Raw genomic sequence first — 22,645 nt, 5'->3', positions numbered from 1 at the left:
ACCTCTCACCCCTTCCCCCCCCACCTCCTCCCCCCTTCCCCCCCACCTCTCCTCCCCCTTCCCCCCACCTCTTCCCCCTTCCCCCACTCTTCCCCCCTTCCCCCCCACTTCTTCCCCCTCTCCCCTCCCCCCACCCCCCCCCTTTCCCCCCCTTCCCCACCCTTCCTCCCCCCTTCCCCACCCCCCCCCACCCTCCCCCACTCCTCCCCCCCCACCCCTCCCCCCACCTCTCCTCCCCCTTCCCCCACCTCTGCCCCCTTCCCCCCCACCTCTTGCCCCCCCTTTTCCACCCCACCTCTCCCCCCCTTCCTCCCCACCTCTCCCCCTCCCTTCCCCCCCACCTCTCCCCCTTTCCCACCCCTTCCCACCCCTTCCCCCCCCTTCGACCCCTTCCCCCAACCTCTCCCCACTTCCCCCATCCTCCCCCCATCCCCCACCTCCCCCCCATAGCACTGGAGGCGAGAGTTCGTGAATCGCACAGATGTCGTGAAACTCCCTTCCCGTGGGCGTCGAGAATGAGCCATCACCTGACTCTGCCACGAGAAGGCGTCTGCAGCAAGTGAACTCAACGCCCATCTGTTAATAAACACAAACCCATCATTTGCTGAAAACATCTTAAAATAAAAGACAAATACAGCAGCAGCAGACCCCCTGCTGAAATCAGTCCTCGGACTCCGTGTGGCTCTCCTGGATATATAAGAAATAACATCCTGGATATAAAAGTAAGTTTATTATTCATATTATTATTATTATTACGGAGTCAGAGCAAGCAATGCGTTGCTTGGTAAACGCAGGGAGCCGAGAGGGAAGGAGGCGGGCGCTTACGAGGAAAGGATGGGAGTCAAGTTTATTAGCGGGTCAGAGCTGAGATCATCAGGGACGTCGCGTCTGGCACGGTCCGATCGCCGAGCACGGGAACCCGATTGCCTCCGATGCAAATCACAACAATGTACAACCCGAGTGAAGGCACACGACACAGATCGTGCAGACACTGCAAACGAGACGGACGAGCAGACGAGGCAGGCAAGGGCTGACCGGTTGTCTCCAAGGAGATCGCGCGGTGCGATCCGGGGAGCTGCCTGTGATGAGACCGCAAGTGCAGTGAGTTGATGGTCTCAGCCGAGTTAACAAAGACTCACACAGAGACCCATAGACTCACACAGAGGCCCATAGACTCACACAGAGACCCATATACTCACACAGAGGCCCATAGACTCACACAGAGGCCCATAGACTCAAACAGAGACCCATAGACTCACACAGAGGCCCATAGACTCACACAGAGACCCATAGACTCACACAGAGACCCATAGACTCACACAGAGACCCATAGACGTATACAAAGACCCATAGACTTACATAGAGACCATAGACTCACACAGAGACCCATAGACTCACACAGAGACCCATAGACTTATACAGAGACCCATAGACTTACATAGAGACCCATAGACTCACACAGAGACCCATAGACTTATACAGAGACCCATAGACTCACACAGAGACCCATAGACTCACACAGAGACCCATAGACTCACACAGAGACCCATAGACTCACACAGAGACCCATAGACTCACACAGAGACCCATAGACTTATACAGAGACCCATAGACTTACATAGAGACCCATAGACTCACACAGAGACCCATAGACTTATACAGAGACCCATAGACTTACATAGAGACCCATAGACTCACACAGAGACCCATAGACTTATACAGAGACCCATAGACTTACATAGAGACCCATAGACTCACACAGAGACCCATAGACTCACACAGAGACCCATAGACTTATACAAAGACCCATAGACTTATACAGAGACCCATAGACTTACATAAAGACCCATAGACTCACACAGAGACCCATAGACTTATACAAAGACCCATAGACTTATACAGAGACCCATAAACTTATACAGAGACCAATAGACTCACACAGAGACCCATAGACTCACACAGAGACCCATAGACTTATACAGAGACCCATAGACTTACATAGAGACCCATAGACTCACACAGAGACCCATAGACTTATATAGAGACCCATAGACTTACATAGAGACCCATAGACTCACACAGAGACCCATAGACTCACACAGAGACCCATAGACTTATATAGAGACCAATAGACTTATACAGAAACCCATAGACCCACGTGGAGACCCATACGCTTATGTGGAGTCCCACAAATGCACAATGCGACACAGAGTTGCATAGACACCCATGAACTGACAAAGTGTTCACAAAAGCAATGAACCTGCATCTCACTCTTCCAACACAAACACCTCGTCTTCCTCCTCCTCTTCCACCTCTTCATTCCCAGAGGTTGCCACCCCAGGCCCCATTTTCCCTGTGTCTCCTGCTTCCTCTCCCACTTTTTCTTCCTCATCCCCACCTCCTTCACCTCCTGCACCGCCGTCGCACTCAACCCCAGTTGCAGTTTCTTCGCTCGTCTGCTCCGCACCCTCGCGGAGACCAGGGCTACTCCGCTCCCCCTCCTCGTTCTCCTCGTCATCCGCTTGCTCCTCCTGCTCCTCCTTCTTCTCTGCATCGTCCCCCTGACCCCGGCTCTCGCCCCCATTGCTTCTCATCGCCACTTCCACTGCCACCGACGTCGCCGCCGCCTTCAGCGAGGAGCGGCTGGGGAGACGCCGCTTACCGGAGTGGCGTGGGCGACCCTGGGAGGAAGAGAGCAGAGCGAGACATCTTTTGTTAAATCTTTCATTAAAAAGGGGGGGGTTACATGAAGCAAAGCATTACAAAAAACCGAAATGATGAACGAAGCAAAGTGCCGACTACACCGAGCATCTTCTTATTTCCTCTGATCGTAAAAAAAGAGAGGGAGGGGGGGAGGTGAGGGATATTAACCCTGCACCTGGGTGCGGGTGAACGCTGGCTCCCAGTGGCGATGTGGGGAGCAGTGCCCAGTGGGATTCGCAAGCTGCTCCCGATGACGTTTGGGGTTGTAGAGTAAATTTCCCCCCCAGCGCCAGGTTTGGCTCGGAGCAATTTCCTGAGCAGCGCCAGTGTCTCAACAACGAGCATCGGGCACTGGCGCTCGATCCGGCGTACACCTCTGGGCCAGCGGTGGGAATCCCACGTTCATATGGCGGGGGTCGAGTCTTTCCAGAGGACAACAACTACGTTGTGAATACCGTGCAGGGAGTCATGTGCATTGCAGGTGTGAAGCCGCGAGCAGCTTCGATGGCGTGTGAACACGACCGGGCGGCACTGCCACTCTTACATTGGACGTGTGTCGCGGTCGTCATCTCCTGCTTTGCCGGGGCATGGCAGTACAGCAAGTGTGTTGATTTTAATTGAGTGTAACCACCCGCCCTTGCACGGCTGGGTTCACCACCACCACCACCACCACCCACCCAGCTACCACCCAAAGCACTTACTCAGCACCCACCCACCACCACCAAACCACCACCCCCCACCACCCACCCAGGGAGAGAGGAAGCTAGAGAGGACGCAAGGGGGAGGCGCAGGCCGTCACTGACCTTGTTGAGACTGGGCAGTGTCTCTCGACCTGCCGTCTCGGGCCCGAGACTCTCTGTGCCTGTTGGGACCTCGGGGCCCGCTGGGGCCTCGGGACCCGGCCGAGGAGAGAGGGGCCGTGTCCCCAGGTGGAAACGGCGCACGGGGGAGCAGGGGGAGAGGGACGCGGAGGGGGAGAGGGGGGCGAGTGGGGAGAGTTGAGTGGTGGAGCCCGCGGGGGCCGACCACCGCTTCACCGCGGGGTTGCAGGAGGGTGGGGAGAGCGCCGAGGGGGGGAGCACCAGGCTTGCCTGGGGGGAGGGGGGGGCAGAGTGTTAGGGTTAGGGCCACATGACTGATGCCACATCCCCATGACCACTTACAGCTGAGCCGGCCGTGTAGGTGTCCGAGTGGCTCAGAGGTCAGCCTGTGGAGCCCGCACCGCTGGGATCCGAGATTCCAGCCCCAACTACCGTCATTACACCGGGGTCTCATAGACTCACGCAGAGTTCGATTGACTCAAACAGAGACCCATAGACTCACACAGAGACCCATAGACTCACACAGAGACCCATACACTCACACAGAGACCCAAAGACTCACACAGAGACCCAAATACTCACACAGAAACCCATACATTCACACAGAAACCCATAGACTCGCACAGAGACCCATAGACTCACACAGACACCCATAGACTCGCACAGAGACACATAGACTCAAACAGAGAACCACAAACTCACACAGAGACCTATAGACTCACATAGAGACCCATACACTCACACAGAGATCCATAGACTCACACAAAAACCCATACACTCACACAGACACCCATAGACTCACACAGAGACCCAAAGACTCACACAGAGACCCATACACTCACACAGACACCCATAGACTCACACAGAGACCCAAAGACTCGCATAGAGTCCCATAGACACAAACAGAGACCCTAGACTCGCACCCATAGACTCGCACAGAGACCCATAGACTCGCACAGAGACCCATAGACTCACACAGAGAGCCATAGACTCACAATGAGATCCATAGACTAACACAGACTGAACTTTCTTAAACCGGGTTCTTCAGTGTAGTGAAATGATGTTCTCAGCCCAGTCACCAATGACTGCATGAACGAAACTTTGAAGTTAGTTCTGCACTTAATTTGTTAAAAATTCTCGGTCTGAGATTGAAAATATCAGTCACACCATCACGTAACGAACCCTCCTCTCATGGGCAGAGCAGTAGCCAGAGCGCTGCGCTCGACTGGGTGTGGGCTCGAGATCTCAGCAGAAGCTCTGCGATATCCGCTTCCGTGGGCCGCTCTCGAACACGGAGGGTTTTCCCTTCTCCGCGAGACTCCCGACTGGATTCATCGTCCCGTGGGATGAAATTGGGGAAATAACGACAAAGTATGAACCGGCCAAGCGGTCCAAGCGAGCTGGGCGGGGTGGGGGTCACGGCGTGCTGGGCTCCTGGGCCGCGTGGCCCTCTCTGCAGCGGCACTCCACGCAGTCGAGGTCGCGGGGTTAACGCGGAACAGACGAGCTCCCTCGAAGCTCGGTCGAGCTGAGGTGTCGGCGTCGGAGCGTGGCTTTGTTTATCCCAAAATGGGAGCAGAAAACGACGGATTACGGGATTGGGAACGTCGACCGAAGCCAGAGCCACTCACCTGGAGCTTCCCGATGAAGCTGGAGGGAGGTTTGGGTCGAGTGCGCAGGGGAGAGGTCACCTTGAGGTCAGGGGTGTCCTGCGGGATCAGACAGGGGGCACATGACGGGAATGGGAGAGGAGGGCGATGAGAAGAACTGACGGAGGGAGGACAGAGCAGCGCCCCTTGAGACGCTCGATGTGAACACTCCGCCACGTTCCATTCAGTCTGGTCGAGTCGCAGCTCAGAGACGGGGACACATTCGCGATGTGAGGGTCACGTGGGGACACTGCGCCCAGGGCCCATGACGTCCTCTCCACGAGCGTGTCGAGAGAGAGGCCCCCGCCTTGTTCACCCATTCACGAGTCCCAACGTCCACCACGTCACCCAGCGCTCCAGACCGCACGCTCTGGGCGGCCGCTCTCAATCACAAACGCCGCAGGAGGAGGAGGAGGGGGGGGTGGAAGACAGGACGACTCTGTTGAAGTGACCTCAGGAGTCCTTCTGTCGATCTTCTGGGGCTTGGACCGCGACGCCGGCGAGCGGCGTTCCACGGTGACAACACCCACGGTGTTGACCAGGGCGGGGTGAGGTGGTGGTGGCGGTGTGAGGAGTGGCGGTCGAGGGGAGAGTTGAGTGATGAGGGGAGAAGAATGAGATGGAGGCCCGTGTCGCTCTGTCCCCCGTCCCAGTGAAGCCCTCTCTGTGTGGTGGTGGCGGCGTCGTGTGCCACTCGTGGTCACTCGCGTGTTCCGTGGGCTGAGTCGGGATGGCATTGTGTGTTGGGCCCGCCCATCCCCCCTCCTCCTCCCATCCCTCCTCCTCCTCCCATCCCCCCTCCTCCTCCCATCCCCTCTCCTCCTCCCATCCCTCCTCCTCCTCCCACCATGACTCATGAATCCCAATCTCTTCGCTGATCTCGTTACGCGCTCCAACTTCCTCTGAGCAAAACGCAACGCGTCTGAGTTTGGGTCTCGGTTCTTATCTGCGGCTCGCACACACAGCGCCTGTGCCAAGCTAGGTGCACTGAGAGGCCGTCACGTGAGGTGAGAAGGGCTTGCTGCTGCCACGAGTTCACGGGACAGATCAGTCCGCGGGGAGAGCCACCTGGGCTCCTCGCGGAGTCACTTCGCAGCCTGTCCGACGATTCGAATCGACACGCACACAAAGACAAATACCCCCCGTATAGCCTTAACAGACCGTAGGGGCAAGTGCTGTTAGCGAGCACCTATGAAAGCCGGTACGGCACACGAGGGGGTGGGTGGCCAGAAGCACGCACTGCCGCCTTTGTCTCTCTAAATGACGATGTTTACACACCACACCAGGTACTCATTTGAGGATGAGTCGACCTCGGGGAGGCCCAGGACTCGGGAGAACCGCTACACCACCGCTCCCCACAACATCGAGGGACACACAGACAGACACACAGACAGACACACAGACACACACAGACACACACACAGACACACAAACAGATACACAGACCCACAGACGGACAGACACACACAGACACACACACACACGGACACACACAGACATACACACAGACACACAGACAGACACACACACAGACAGACACACAGACAGACAGACAGACACACACACACAGATACACAGACAGACACACAGACAGACACACAGAGAGACACACAGACACACAGACACACAGACAGACACACAGACACACATACAGACAGACACACAGACAGACACACAGACAGACACACACACAGACACACACACACAGACACACAAACATACACACAGCCACACAGACAGACAGACACACACAGACACACACACAGACAGACACACAGACAGACACACACACGCAGACAGACAGACATACAGACACACTCAGACACACACAGACACACAGACAGACAGACACACACACAGACCACACACAGACACACACACACACAGACACACACACAGACACACACACACACACAGACACACACAGACACACAGACACACACACATTAGCGCACCTGTGCGTGGGCAGGGGGCTGCTCGCCTCGGGAGCCGCTCATGTCGACGCTGCGAGTTGGAATCCAGTTCCCAGCAAGAGCCAATTTCATCTGCCGGGCGAGACCACGAGAGGGAGAGGGACCCCCCCTTAGCGGCCAATAGAACTGCAGACAGTTGAGTCAATCACTCGCTCAATCGCTCTCTCCAGCACCACCACTCATCACAATCAGCTCACCACCACTCATCACAATCAACTCACCACCACTCATCACAATCAGCTCACCACCACTCATCACAATCAGCTCACCACCATACTCAAAAGCTCGCTCACCAATTCACTCACTCACCCATTCCCCCCACCACCACACACCCCAAAAGCGGTGGGGTGAGTCTACCCACCCTTTTGCTCACGCTCACTTTAGCCACCGCTCACCGCACAACTCCTTCTACCATTCACCGATGCCACCACTCATTTCGAAACTCACTCACCCACCACTCACTTTCCCCATCATTCACTCGTTCGCCCTCTTCACTCAATCACTCAATACACCACTCACTCTGCCGCTTATTCACTCACCCCACCGCTTATTCACTCACCCAAACACTCACCAAACACTCACCCCACCACTCACCCAAACACTCACCCCACCACTCACCCCACCACTCACCCCACCAAACACTCACCCCACCGCTCACCCAAACACTCACCCCACCACTCACCCAAACTCACCCCACCACTCACCCAAACACTCACCCCACCACTCACCCCACCAAACACTCACCCCACCGCTCACCCTCTCTCCTCTTGGCGCCCTCTCTCCCCCGTTGCGCGCGGACCGATGAACAGCGCTCACCCCCAGTGAATCAACAACAGCAGCAAGCAGCAGCAGTGGGAACTCGGGGAGGGAGGAGGGAGAGCGTGGTGGGGGTGGGGGGGAGTTTGCAGGAAATGTGGAGCGAGGGGACCCGAAGCTCCCGTCTCGGGGCCGCTCTTCCCTCCCGCGGCGGCCACCGCGGCCGCTGCTGCTGCTGCCGCTGGTGTCATTTGTGTTGTTGCTGTGGTAGTGGCGGTGGTGGTTGTTGCTGGGGTGGGGTGGTGGTGGTGGTGGTGATGCAGTTGTTGTTCTTGTTGTGGTGGTGGTTGTTTTGGCACGTTGTCATATTGTGGTGGCAGTTATTGGTAGTTTTGTTGTTGTTGTGATGGTTGTTGTGATGGTTGTTGACTTGGTTGTTGTGATGGTTGTTGCCGTTGCTTTTTCAGTTTCCTGTGATGGTGGTGATTGCTGATGAGGTAGTTTTGGTTGTAGGATTGTAGTTAGAGCTGTGATGGTAGTTGTTGGATTGCTTTGGTTTTTTTATGATGGTGGTGTTAGTTGATATATGGCTGGTTGTTGTGGTTGTAGATGTTAGACCTGGTTCCGGCATCAATGTAAGCTAAAATCCTGGGTTCCTGGAGTAATAGATTCCTGGATCTTGGATTTCTGAATCCCTAAGCCACGAGTTATGGATACGTGATACCTCGATCCCGGAGTCTGGGTCCACAGATGCTGGAGCCAGGAACCAGAGATCCAGGTTCATGTTTTCCGAGTTCCTGGAGCGAGAAAGCCTAAAACCCGGATCCTGGAGTCATACATTCTGGATTCCGGATCGTTGAGTGAGCTGGGGGAAGTGAAGAGGTCGCGGTGCAGAAGCGGAGACCGCGGGGCGCGGGCTCCCACGCGTGTGCGCAGCGATAAGAGAAGAAAACAACACGCGGCTAGGATTGCACACACACACAAACAGATATACACATAGAGACATACATAGAGATATACACAGAGAGATACACACACAGAGATATACACAGAGAAACATACACAGAGAGATACACAGAGATATACACATAGAGACATACACACACAAACAGATATACACATAGAGACATACATAGAGATATACACAGAGAGATACACACAAACAGATATACACAGAGAGACATACACACATAGAGATATACACAGAGAGATACACACATAGAGACCAATACCCGCCATTCGCCGCTGTGCCAGGCCAGGTGCACTTTGAGGCCACGTGAAGTGTCGAACGCCCGCTGGCAGGAGGTCACGGGGCAGACCCAGGTGCCACGGGTCGACTGACTGAGATGACCGAGATGAGTAGCTGATGCACCACCTGTACCCTCTACTGTGCCAACTTGCTGGATTTTAGCCGCCCGGCGCTCCGCTCGTTGTTGTGAGCGTCGCTCCTCCGCCCTCCGTTGTTGTTGGAGGGCGACTGCCTCCCGCTGCCCATGAGCAGCGTCCTTCACTGGGGGCACAGCCCGACTGCTGCCCGGCGGGTCCACAGGTGGCGAACCGAGAATTGCCCTTCAGTGAGCGTGGAGCTGCGAGACGAGCAGCGTCAGTCTGATCATTAACAAAGCAGTCACGGAGCAGCAGCAGCAGCGCCAGGATGTGGTAGCGATGTCAGCGCTGTTCCTCTTGAAAAGCCACAAACGCCCTCGTGCATTGCTGTGCCATGCAGAACGTGGGCCGCCATCGCAACGAGCGTGCCCAGCCCACAGCAAAGCGGGCGGAAGAAGACGTCAGAATGGCAACAGCAGCTGCGAAGATGAACGAGGGCTGCAGCGCCATGATATCTCCAAACAACTGTATGTATGTTGAACCTCGTTCGTACCGTACGTAGCCAACCCTGCAATTAGACGTGCCGGGTCTGCGCGGTAGGCTGGCGTGCAACGACTTCTCCACACTATGGGAACCTCATTTGCCAGTAAAAATATGATAATTGGTTTTTTACCCTTCTATCTGGCAACAAAACTGACACCTTTTTACAAGGAGTCATGTTTGCATAGACCGCAATACCTGCAGTCATAATACAAACAAAAGACATAACTCTGATAATGTGCACTGTCCTTGAAGTTGATTGGTCCACACCCGAGACAGCTTTCTTTAGAGCCAAGTCTCACATGGGTTGGACCAGATGACGCCAAAAGGCGCACAACTCAAAGACAATGCACCATCAGAGTATGAGAGCTTGGGGCAAGCATCTACACTATGGGAACCTCATTTGCCAGTAAAAATATGATAATTGGTTATTTACCCTTCTATCTGGCAACAAAACTGACACCTTTTGAGTCACGTAGATAGAAAATTGATAAAAAAAAATATCTATTTTTTATTTTTATTAGAATATGAATTCTTAAAAAATATATGTTTTTACCAGGCTTGCTGGGCCTTTCTCTCCCCCTGACGCCGCGGGGTGGATTTCCACCCAGCTCTCTCATTGCCATGCTAATTTCTCTGCTCCAGCAGACCCACCTCTCTCTCTATTTCAGGCCACGACACAGAGGCATTGGGTCTCTGTGTGCCTATGTTGTGTGTCTCTCTCTGTGTGTCTCTGTGTTGTCTCTCTCTACTTGTGTGTCTGTCTGTGTTTTGTTCTCCATCTAAACCTTAGTTCTACCTGATGACGACTGCTTGTGTTGCAAGTGAAACGTCGTATTTTATTTCATTGATTTTCTTTCTACGTGACTTTACCGAAAGAACCTCAGAGTAATTCCTGCAGTGACGAAAGCTTCAAATCACGTATGAATTCCTGCAGTCACGAAAGCTTTAAGTCAATCATCAATAAATGTTGGTCATGAGCAGGAATCGAACTCGAGTCGCCGTGTTTTATAGTACAGCGCGCTAACCACTGTGCCACCGCTCCCCACAGTTACACACCTATTAACAGCCACGCACGCAGCTCTGCCAGTACTGTCGAAACTAGACCACGACACGAGGATGGATCTGAGCTTGGTTAAACCCCCGATGAATAATAGGCAGGCCAGCCTGAATGTTTAAAGCCAGCGCAGGTGTTTCTGTGAAGGTGTCCAGGTTGCGTTAGCACAAGGAAAAGAGACGGGGGGGGGGGGGTATGACTGTGGCCGACAAGACCCCAGAGCCTCATGTGGAGCGACGGACCAGGTAGCTCTCACACAGCATTACACAGCCGATGAAGAGATAATAGCGCTCGACGGATTCGGAGCGAGACCTCCGCTGCCAATCCGCAGCTCGGCATAAGCACACACAACTGCCTAATCACTCCTGGGAAGTGGAGGGAGGGGAGTTTTGATGACATAACCTACCCAGGCAGTGAGAATCAATAACCAGATCAGAGCATACAGAACATGGTTGACCAATAAGAAGCGACCCATTTACCGCACCCGGGCATCGATCATTGTATCTGTACCAGATGATTGATGACAAAATACCCAGGCACACACACACGCTCACACTGACAATATTACTACTTTACTGAGGTGCATGACACAGCATAATCGGGAGAATACGGTCATATAATGGACACGCGGAGCAGTAACGCGCTCATGCGCTCGTTGTTGCAGAGCTTCGCGGTTCGACTCTGGCAGGGCGCCCGAGTTAATACTGCGGGAAGTCTGCCTCACTCACAGTGGACGTTCAAGCTCCTGTGATGTCATTCGAAGAAGAGGAGGCCGGGTGTCACGGTCCAAATTTGGCGACTGTTGGAATTTTTACTCGGCAAGTTAATCAATTTGGAAGAGCCACGCTGCAACGTCGCCCGCTAGCGGCTGACTGATGCGCTCGTGCAGGCCGACGCTCAGTCAGCTGGTGCCACACAGAGGCAGCCACCACCGGGGGGGGGTCCCCTTTGAAGGACTGCAATGAGGTGGGAGGTAAGGCGCTTCGAGTGTCTGAATCACTCAAGTAAGCGCCAGATAAGCGCAAATATGAACATGAACATGCGTGTCAAAAGCTGCGCTGGATCGCTTTGTCGCTGGGAGCATGGAAAGGAGGCTGGCAGTTAGCGAGAGTCGATAGAATGAGTTCCACTTTGAGGGAATGTCAACAGTGGTTACCCGAAGAGTACACGGATACTTACCCCCTGTCATATAGGAATGTGGAATTTATATCACTGGCTGTGCAGGACTGTAAACGGAAGATGCGCACGAATCCCTCAATGCAGGAGATCGCTTTGACGTTTGAATTGCGATGGAGATGAGGGCACCTGGTAGAACCAGGAGTTGGTGGAACCAGGAGCAGGTGGAACCAGGAGCTGGTGGAACCAGGAGCTGGTGGAACCAGGAGCTGGTGGAACCAGGAGCTGGTGGAACCAGGAGTTTGTGGAACCAGGAGCTGGTGGAACCAGGAGTTGGTAGAACCAGGAGCTGGTGGAACCAGGAGCTGTGGAACCAGGAGCTGGTGGAACCAGGAGCTGGTGGAACCAGGAGCTGGTGGAACCAGGAGCTGGTAGAACCAGGAGCTGGTGGAACCAGGAGCTGGTGGAACGAGGAGCTGGTGGAACCAGGAGCTGGTGGAACCAGGAGCTGGTGGAACCAGGAGCTGGTAGAACCAGGAGTTGGTGGAACCAGGAGCTGGTGGAACCAGGAGCTGAGGACTTCACTCGAAGCCGCAGGGAGTAAGGGAGCTGAGCCCTGGGGGACCCACGGTTGGCCCCACGTTGAGCGTCTCCGCCTCAAGCCGGTCTCCGGGGACCCGCGCGGAGATGGGGGCACGACGGTGGTGGTGGTGGTGGTGACGGCGGGCATGACGTAGGGGGGTGCGCTGGTGATGGCGATGATGATGGTGGTGGTGGTGGCGAGGTGCCAGAGGCGTCGATGTATCGGCTGCAATTGGGGTCTCCTCGCGAGCAGCTGGGCGGGAGAGGAGGCGGAAGAAGGGAGACGAGGTGGGAGGGGAGTCGTCCTCCCTGGGGCACGGGAGACAAAGGTGGACGTTATGGGTTACATCTAGAGATGGGGTGTAGAGGTGAAATCTTGAGTGTAGAGGTGGACGCTCACAGGATGTCGTTGGGGCAGTCGTCCTCCCGGACTCGTCGCCGGTGGACGTGAAGTCTCAGGGCGAGGAGGAGGAAGAGAAGGAGGAGGAGGCTCCCCACGCCCCCCACCACCGCGGCCACCACCAAGGGGCGGCTTGGGTGCACTGTAGAATATTACCATCATCAATCATCATCATCATCAACATCACCACCCCACGAAGGTCTTCATCGTGAGCAGCGTCGCGATCACCACCACGACAATCATCAACATCGTAAAAGGAGTCCCACCACGCCTTGAAGAATCGCGGTATCGTGAAAGGCGTCGTGTGAACACGCGTCGGGCGAGGAGGAGCTGACGTACAGTCAACAATTCCCGCTCCTCCGATTACGTGCGGTGTGAAAGAAGTTCAACATACATCACCACCACCGATCACCACGACTACCACCACCACGGCATCACTACCAACACCAATGATCACGAGTGTGGAAGGCTCGCTGCTGGCAGGAGGCCACATGACAGAGACCCAGTCGCTGTGGGTTTAGGGAGTTGCTTTGCAGTCGCACCACGCGCCCCCCCGCTCCTCGCCCCCCCGCTCCTCGCGCCCCCCCCCCGCTCCTCGCCCCCCCCCGCTCCTCGCGCCCCCCCGCTCCTTGCCCCCCCCGCTCCTCGCGCCCCTCCCCGCTCCTTACCCCCCCCGCTCCTCCTCCTCACCGCCGCCGCGCTGGCGCCGCGCTGCAGGGGAGCGGCTCACGTGGAGGCGGAGTGAGCACGTGGCCGCGCCGATGGCGTTGGACGCGGTGCAGGAGTAGGAGCCTCCGTGGCGAGCGCTCACGTTCCCCAGCCACAGCGTGGCCCCAGTGGGGGCTACGGGGTCACGATGGGGAGGAGGGGAGGGTTGGTAAGGGGGGGGGGATGGAGAAGAAGGCGTTCGTGTTATGAAGGGGAGGAGATGGAGGAAGCGAGAGGGGAGTGGGAGAGTGGAATGAGGTTGGGAGGAGGGGAAGGGGAGAGGCACGTGGTCATCACGAACCTTGCGGAACAAAAACTGAAAAGTGCGCAAAGATGCAGGGACAGAGACGGCGCGCTCGGAATGCCTCTGAGGGTCAGCAAGAGGAGCACGCGGCCTGGAGAGCAGACGCAGGTCAGTGGGCAGCAGCAGCAGCAGCAATAATAAGGAATGGAATGCGTTACGAGTGGATGGTCATCGAGTAGATGGAGCGATGAGATCAGCTCATGTGCAGCAGGTGCAGCAGGTGCAGCAGGTGCAGCAGGTGCAGCAGGTGCAGCAGGTGCAGCAGGTGCAGCAGGTGCAGCAGGTGCAGCAGGTGCAGCAGGTGCAGCAGGTGCAGCAGGTGCAGCAGGTGCAGCAGGTGCAGCAGGTGCAGCAGGTGCAGCAGGTGCCGGCTGGATCGTTACTTTGCACGATTATGAGGAAGTGGTGGCCGCTCGGGGAGGCCTTCATCCAGCAGTGGATTGACTATGGCCGATGATGAATCATCACCATGCGCCCATCATCATCGCCATCATCACCATCATCGCCATCATCACCATCATCGCCATCATCACCATGCGCCCATCATCATCGCCATCATCACCATCATCGCCATCATCATCGCCATCATCACCATCATCACCATCATCGCCATCATCACCATGCGCCCATCATCATCGCCATCATCACCATCATCGCCATCATCACCATCATCGCCATCATCACCATCATCACCATCATCGCCATCATCACCATGCGCCCATCATCATCGCCATCATCGCCATCATCACCATCATCGCCATCATCACCATGCGCCCATCATCATCGCCATCATCACCATCATCGCCATCATCACCATCATCGCCATCATCACCATGCGCCCATCATCATCGCCATCATCACCATCATCGCCATCATCATCGCCATCATCACCATCATCACCATCATCGCCATCATCACCATGCGCCCATCATCATCGCCATCATCATCGCCATCATCACCATCATCACCATCATCGCCATCATCACCATGCGCCCATCATCATCGCCATCATCACCATCATCGCCATCATCATCGCCATCATCACCATCATCACCATCATCGCCATCATCACCATGCGCCCATCATCATCGCCATCATCACCATCATCGCCATCATCACCATCATCGCCAGCACCCCAAGCCCCCATCATTATAACCTTTACATGAAATAGGTCTGTGTCACCGCGGCCTTACTAACTGCACACGAATCGATGCGATGAATATCACGTCGCGGTCTGTGCTTTTCGCTTGCAAGTCTCATATTTACTGCAATACACTCGTCCTTGGACGGGCAAAAGGCGAGTTTAACCACAATCATCGCCATCATCGCCATCCTCCTCGTCACCCCAAGCTCCCATCACCGTGCCCGTGATGTGGAGGACTCACAGGTCGATGCCAGGGGGGGGCAAACCCCCCGCGGGCCCGGGCCCCCCCCATGAGTAAGTGGGCGTGGGGGTCCCCTCGTCCGAGCTGCAGCTCAGGGTCGCGTTGCCCTCCCCCAGCGCGGGGGGCACCAGCACGCGGCACTCCGGCTGGGACGGCGGCACTGCACACAGACAAAGGTGCCCCATGTAAACAAACAGGCTGTTGGGACAAGCGCTCTTATTGAGCGTTTATTAAGGACGGTGTGGCACATGACAGGGCGGTGTGGCCAAAACCACGCCCGGCCGTCTTTGTCTCCCACAGCGCTTATGTTTGCGCACCGCACCAGGTAGGGGTCATTTGAGGATAAGTTGACATCTCGTGGAGCCCGGGAGCGGTCCAGATATTCGACGGCGATGTTCGCCGCAGCGCTTGTGCCGGGCACCTTCAGGCCGTCACGTCAACTGTGGAAGGCTCGCTGCTAGCAGGAGGTCACGGGACAGACTCAGGTGCTATGGGTTGACTCAGATGACTGGCAGATGCACCACCTGTGCTCCGCACTCAAAATAAACATGAGCGTCGCAGCATTCATTGGTCCGCATCTCCTGTGTATAGCCCTGAAGCGCCAGGGATAACCATTCCACATTCACATGGCGGGGATCAGCCCAGAACAAATCGCTCTTCATTTCCCCAAATAGCGGCGCTCATTGTCTTCGAATCCGGAGGGGCGACGGACCGAGTGAACCTACAACCAGGACCACAACTCTCGACCCTTCCTCCTCCCACTGCGAGTCGCCCGCTGTCTGCACAATGGCACTCACACACGAGACACTACATAGTGCACACGACCCCCGGGTAGCCCACGCAGGCTGTCGGGGGAAAGTGATGTTAGCGAGAAGCGCTCTGAAGGCCGACATGACACACACGGCCAACACCACGCCAGTCCATCTTTGTCTTCATAGCTGCGATGTTTACACATCGCACCAGGTACTGATTTGAGGCTGAGTCGACCTAGGGGAGGCCCAGGACCGGTTCAGATAATCGTCACCGGTGTAGGCGGCCATGAGCGGGAATCAAAGTCGGGTGGCCGTGGTTCGTAGCGCAGCGCTAACCACAACAACCGCCATTCGCCACTTGTGCCAGGCCATGTGCACCTTGAGGCCACGTGAAGTGTCGAACGCCCGCTGGCAGGAGGTCACGGGGCAGACCCAGCAGGTGCCACGGGTCGACTGACTGAGATGACCGAGATGACTGGCTGATGCACCAATTGTGCCCCCTACTGTGCCAACTTGCTGTGCTTTAGCCACCCGACGCTCCGCTCGTTGTTGTGAGCGTCGCTCCTCCGCCCTCCGTTGTTGTTGGAGGGCGACTGCCTCCAACTGCCCAGTAGCGTCCTTCACGAGCCTCCTCCACAGAGGCCGATCTTGACACTGCTGGTACCAGTCATCGGCAAGTCAACTCAGCTCCACGTCCTCCTGTACCACATCACTCCATCTCTTCTCTAGCCCGTGCCGCACCCGTTTAGCCTCCTCGATCGGGCCAAACAAAACCTGTTTAGGCATGCGGTGGCTGGGCATGCGGGCTACATGGCCCAGCCAATGACGCCTTGCCTGCCGGAGGAGCTCACAGTGACACACACAGTGACACACACAGTGAGTGACAAAAAAAGATCCCCCAAATAGCCTTAACAGACTGTAGGGGCAAGTGCTGTTAGCGAGCACCTATGAAGGCCGGAACGGTACACGAGGGGGTGGGTGGCCAGCACCACGCCCGACCGCATTTGTCTCCCTAGCGGCAATGTTTACACACCGCACTAGGTACTCATTTGAGGCTGAGTCGACCTAGGGGAGGCCCAGGACCGGTTCAGATAATCGTCACTGGTGTCTGCCGTGAGCGGGAATCGAACCTGGGTCGCCAGGTTCGTAGTGCAGCGCGCTGACCGCTACACCACCGCACACACAGTGAGTGACACACACAGTGACACACACACAGTGACACACACAGTGAGTGACACACAGTGACACACACAGTGAGTGACACACACAGTGACACACACAGTGAGTGACACACACAGTGACACACACACAGTGAGTGACACACACAGTGACACACACACAGTGAGTGACACACAGTGACACACACACAGTGAGTGACACACACAGTGAGTGACACACACACACGCCGCATGCACCCGTGGCTCCCTACCCAGCACGGAGAGCGCCACGACGAACAGGGCGCCCCCCGCCATCTCGAGCGGCCCCCCCCGTGCCGCCACGCACACGTAGGTGCCCGCGTCGCGGTCACGAGTGCCGTTCAGGACCATGGAGGCGTCGGGCGCCGGGAGGCGCGGCGCGAGGAACGCGGCGCGGCCCGCGTAGCGAGCGGAGGTCACGGACGCGCGGCCGCGATGGAAGATCAGGACCTGGCGGGGGGCGGTCAGCTTCATTTAAGGAGACAACAACAACAATTATTATTCTAATAGTGTACTCATCTATCCAGGGAAAGCCACACTGAGTCCGAGGACCGCTGTTGAATTTGAGGATGTTTTCAGCCAATGAACGACGAGTCGTGTCGTCACACCACGTGGGAGGAGGATACCGGAGCACCCGGAGAAAACCCACGATTTCCGCGAGGGGGAAACGCTCTATCTCCGTGTGGATGGAAATAGATGGTGATTAGTACACTTGCTTGTACTGCCATCTCGTTCACCTGCTCCGGTGAGCGCGGCTCGTGTAGCGGAGTGACGGCCCAGAACACAGAGAGGGAGGACGCGGCGGAGGAGGAGGAGGCGCCGAGGCGGCAGGGAAGGAGCGCCGAGTCTCCACGGGACGCGCGCACATCGCGAGCGTGCACAGGGACACGCGACTCCCCTACACACAGACACACGGACACACACAGAGAGACACACACACACACACACAAAGAGACACACACACAGACCCATACACACACACAGAGGCACATACACACACACAGACACACACAGAGACCCATACACACACACGGACACATACAGAGACCCATACACACACACGGACACACATACAGACCCATACACACAGACACACAGACACACGGACACACATACAGACCCATAAAGACACATAGTGATCCGTAGGGACAGATGCATATACATTCGACATATACAGAGACCCATAGACATACATAGAGACATCGACGCAACATTCATTTAGAGGCCATATATACACACATACCCACAGATGATGATGATCATCATCATAATCAACCTTTTCCTATTCACTGCACATTACTTTTCGCTCCATCTCCGTGGTGGTCGTCCTCATTGATGTGTTGCGCTACCTTTGGCTGCCACTCCAACACCAGGCTTGTCCATTGGTAATCGTCCCGTCAGGCGACGTCCTCTTTGCGAGCACCTATTATGGTGACGTTGCAGCTGCTGCTGCTGATGATGACGACAAGATGCTGCAGCTGATGACGATAACGATGACAAAAATGATGAGCTTGATGATGCTGCTGCCAGCTTAATGTTAATGGCTGTGCTGCTCGATGCTGATGATGCTGATGATGCTGGTGATGCTGGTGATGCTGGTGATGCTGGTGATGCTGATGATGCTGGTGATGCTGGTGATGCTGGTGATGCTGCTGATGATGCTGATGATGCTGGTGATGCTGGTGATGCTGGTGATGCTGATGATGCTGCTGGTGATGTTGGTGATGCTGATGATGCTGGTGATGCTGGTGATGCTGATGATGCTGGTGATGCTGATGATGCTGGGTGATGCTGATGATGCTGGTGATGCTGATGATGCTGGTGATGCTGGTGATGCTGATGATGCTGGTGATGCTGGTGATGATGCTGATGATGCTGGTGATGCTGATGATGCTGATGATGCTGGTGATGCTGATGATGCTGCTGGTGATGCTGGTGATGCTGGTGATGCTGGTGATGCTGATGATGCTGCTGGTGATGCTGGTGATGCTGATGATGCTGCTGATGATGCTGATGATGCTGGTGATGCTGATGATGCTGGTGATGCTGGTGATGCTGATGATGCTGGTGATGCTGATGATGCTGCTGGTGATGCTGGTGATGCTGATGATGCTGATGATGCTGGTGATGCTGATGATGCTGGTGATGCTGATGATGCTGGTGATGCTGATGATGCTGCTGGTGATGCTGATGATGCTGGTGATGCTGATGATGCTGTTGATGCTGATGATCATGCTGCTATGCTGATGATGCTGTTGATGCTGGTGATGCTGATGATGCTGGTGATGCTGGTGATGCTGATGATGCTGATGATGCTGGTGATGCTGGTGATGCTGATGATGCTGGTGATGCTGATGATGCTGGTGATGCTGGTGATGCTGGTGATGCTGATGATGCTGGTGATGCTGCTGGTGATGCTGATGATGCTGATGATGCTGGTGATGCTGGTGATGCTGCTGGTGATGCTGATGATGCTGATGATGCTGGTGATGCTGGTGATGCTGATGATGCTGGTGATGCTGATGATGCTGCTGATGCTGATGATGCTGATGATACTGGTGATGCTGCTCGATGCTGATGATGCTGGTGATGCTGATGATGCTGACGATTGTAATTTGTGTTTAACGATGACCCCGTCGCTCGCGGCTGTTTGAGGTGAAATCGAAATCTCATCAGAGACCCCATGTTGCTTGCACGGACTGTTGGGGCGAGGCCTGTTGGCGAGCACCTATTAAGGCTCCAAGAGCGCTCAACGAGGTGGTGGGGCCAGAATCACGCCCGGCGGTCTTGATCTCCCGCAGTGCTGCTGAAGTTGAAGGCACCGCACGAGGTACTCGCCACGGAGGTCAGCCGCAGTTTGCAATGGAACGACGGTGACTGGTTCATTGTGCCATGTACTGATGACTGTGCCACCACTCCCCACAACGACCGTGATGTCAGCCGTACACGGAGACGCACACACACACAGAGTTTAGACAAACACACACACACAGACACGGAGATGCACGGATTCAGGAGAGGCGGGGAGAGGAGCCGCTCGCTCGGGACGAACCGGCCCGGGCGAGCACCGCGGCGAGGATGAGGATGAGGGTGGCGAGGATGAGGATGAGGGTGGCGAGGAGCCGCGGCCTCATCCCGGACCCCACGGGGGCGCAGGGGCCCGGCAGGGAGTTCCCACGAGGGGTCGAGGCAGGAGGTCCCTTCTTGCGGGGTCGTCGCGAAGAAGCGGTGCTGAGGAAGTCCGTCGACGGTGGAGGAGACGCGAGGACTCGTGGAGGTGATGGAGTTGAGGAGGAGGAGGAGGATGGAGACTCCGACTCGTGGATGATGAAGCGGCGACTGGACCCCGAGATTCACGAACACCCACACCCCCAACTGCCCCCTCTGTTGACGAAGTTTAATTAACGGGTGGCTCAGCCTGGGGCTCCCATCATTGATCACTGCGACCACCACTGCCACTCAGCTCGAGGTCTCATCTCGTCCTCGCCATTCTCTCTTCATCATCGTCCTCATGCTTCGCCTCGATTCAAAATCTCCCTCCTCTCATAATTCTCTCGCGGACAGATTTGCGAATGGAGTCTACATCCCGTAGCACGGCCCGCACATCCGTCAACAAGGGCAGTGTCCACCCACGTCCTAGTCAAGGCAGTGTCCACCCACGTCCTAGTCAAGGCAGTGTCCACCCACATCCTAGTCAAGGCAGTGTCCACCCACGTCCTAGTCAAGGCAGTGTCCACCCACGTCCTAGTCAAGGCCGTGTCCACCCACGTCCTAGTCAAGGCAGTGTCCACCCACGTCCTAGTCAAGGCCGTGTCCACCCACGTCCTAGTCAAAGCCGTGTCCACCCACGTCCTAGTCAAGGCAGTGTCCACCCACGTCCTAGTCAAGGCCGTGTCCACCCACGTCCTAGTCAAAGCCGTGTCCACCCACGTCCTAGTCAAGGCCAAGTGTGGATTGTTTCATGAAGGGTGGACTTGTCCCTGTCATATGAATATGGAAGGATACATCTGGCGAAGTAGAACCAACAGAGTTGAGCACACCACATGTTTGCTTGGATGAGGCCGTCATCCAGCAGTGGTATTCACGCAGAGGCTGGATGCACACGTGATTGTTTTGGGGCAATCCTTGTTGAGTCGGCTCTGTGGACGGCGGTAGCGGTTCGTAGTGCAATAGTGAGCGCACTATGAACCTTGGCAACACAAGTTCGATTCCCGCTCACAACCGTGCAACACCATTGGAGAATATCTGAACCGGTTCAGGGCCTCCCCTTAGGTCGACTCAGCCTTAAATGAGTACTTGGTGCGGTGTGCATAATTGGGACCTGCATCCAGGGGTCTTGGCGGCCTATCGGATGGCCCCACACGCCTCCACGGGGTTCTCCCCTGTTTGTCTGATGTACGGGCGGGAGCAGGAGCTCCCCATTGAGGCTCAACTGGGTAAAGCCTCCAAGACACGACGGGACGTCGGCGTGCCACTACAGGTGACGCTCCAGTGGGTGTTGGAAGCACGTGCGGCGGCAAAGGAGAATGCCACCAAAACACAATTCGCTCACGAGGAGAATGTCGGGCGTCGCAAGCACGTGCTTCCTTGGGCAGTCGGGGAGAGGGTGACACTGCATTGCTCGCAGGTGCCGCTGCGAATAGCGCCAAAGTTGCACCGCCCATGGCGAGGGCTGCTCTGAATTGTCGAGGTGAATCAGCCACAGTGCGTGCGAGTACAGGTGGGGCGTCGCCGTTGGTTTGTTCACCCATCATGCCTCAAACCATCGTCCATTCCGGCCCAATCATCTCATCGGCATGTCCTGTACGGACGGGGTCTGGAGTGTCCGACGTGCCAGGGCAGCCGTCCAAAGTAACTGTGCGACCCGAAAAACGCATTGTGCCGCCCACAGAATGCCACCCTCCGAGTCGCAGGGGCCACCAGACTCCGCTACATGCGATGGACCGGCATCAAGGACCCGGTCGAAAAGTTTACGGCTACGTTGATGGCTCTCCAAACCACGAAGATGGAATATCTTAATAATAATCGTCAGAGTGTTTTTTGCATTGTGGTAAATGCAGACATGTTTCCTTGTAAAAGGTTTTCAGTTTGGTGTTTTAACATCTTAACACACCTGTTTTGTTGCCAGAAAACAGGGGAAACATATTCTCATGGACTATCTTTTCTCACGTCCAACCATTGTTGTGTTCCTTTCTGTGTTTGTTCATTCGTTGCGAGATGGCTGACACCACTCACTCGTCATGTTGTTGTTCTTCATTGCGAAAGTCGCGCGGCAGGTTCTCTTCGATGCGGATGTGTTTTGTCATTCTGCCCCAATTGTTGATATTTAAAACATTTCTTAGTATTAGCTGGGATGGCTACATTTTTAAGAGCGGGT

At 55.7% G+C, this 22,645-nt stretch overlaps 1 protein-coding gene and 1 long non-coding RNA gene across 2 annotated transcripts; both read right to left on the bottom strand.

Annotated features, from left to right (window-relative positions):
• Nucleotides 1-1,395: 1,395 nt before the first annotated feature.
• On the bottom strand, nt 1,396-7,951 carry LOC133358464 (bone sialoprotein 2-like). Its single transcript, XM_061576764.1, has 5 exons — nt 7,891-7,951; nt 7,129-7,218; nt 5,156-5,233; nt 3,507-3,794; nt 1,396-2,681 (listed from the first exon to the last, which is right to left on the bottom strand). Exons 2-5 carry the CDS (start codon nt 7,216-7,218, stop codon nt 2,268-2,270), a joined length of 870 nt encoding a protein of 289 aa, XP_061432748.1. The 5' UTR covers nt 7,891-7,951; the 3' UTR covers nt 1,396-2,267.
• A 4,458-nt stretch (nt 7,952-12,409) lies between these two features.
• LOC133358614 (uncharacterized) lies at nt 12,410-13,737 on the bottom strand. The gene is made up of 3 exons (XR_009757099.1): nt 13,614-13,737; nt 12,924-13,065; nt 12,410-12,832 (listed from the first exon to the last, which is right to left on the bottom strand). It is a non-coding gene; the product is annotated as an uncharacterized LOC133358614 (long non-coding RNA).
• Between the last annotated feature and the right edge of the window lie 8,908 nt (nt 13,738-22,645).

Source organism: Lethenteron reissneri, chromosome 62 (genome assembly GCF_015708825.2).
Source record: "Lethenteron reissneri isolate LAM-NWPU_2019-01 chromosome 62, ASM1570882v1, whole genome shotgun sequence".
Classification (NCBI taxonomy): domain Eukaryota; kingdom Metazoa; phylum Chordata; class Hyperoartia; order Petromyzontiformes; family Petromyzontidae; genus Lethenteron; species Lethenteron reissneri.
The sequence above is the reverse complement of the archived record's forward strand: the minus strand, read 5'-3'. Positions and strand labels throughout refer to the sequence as shown.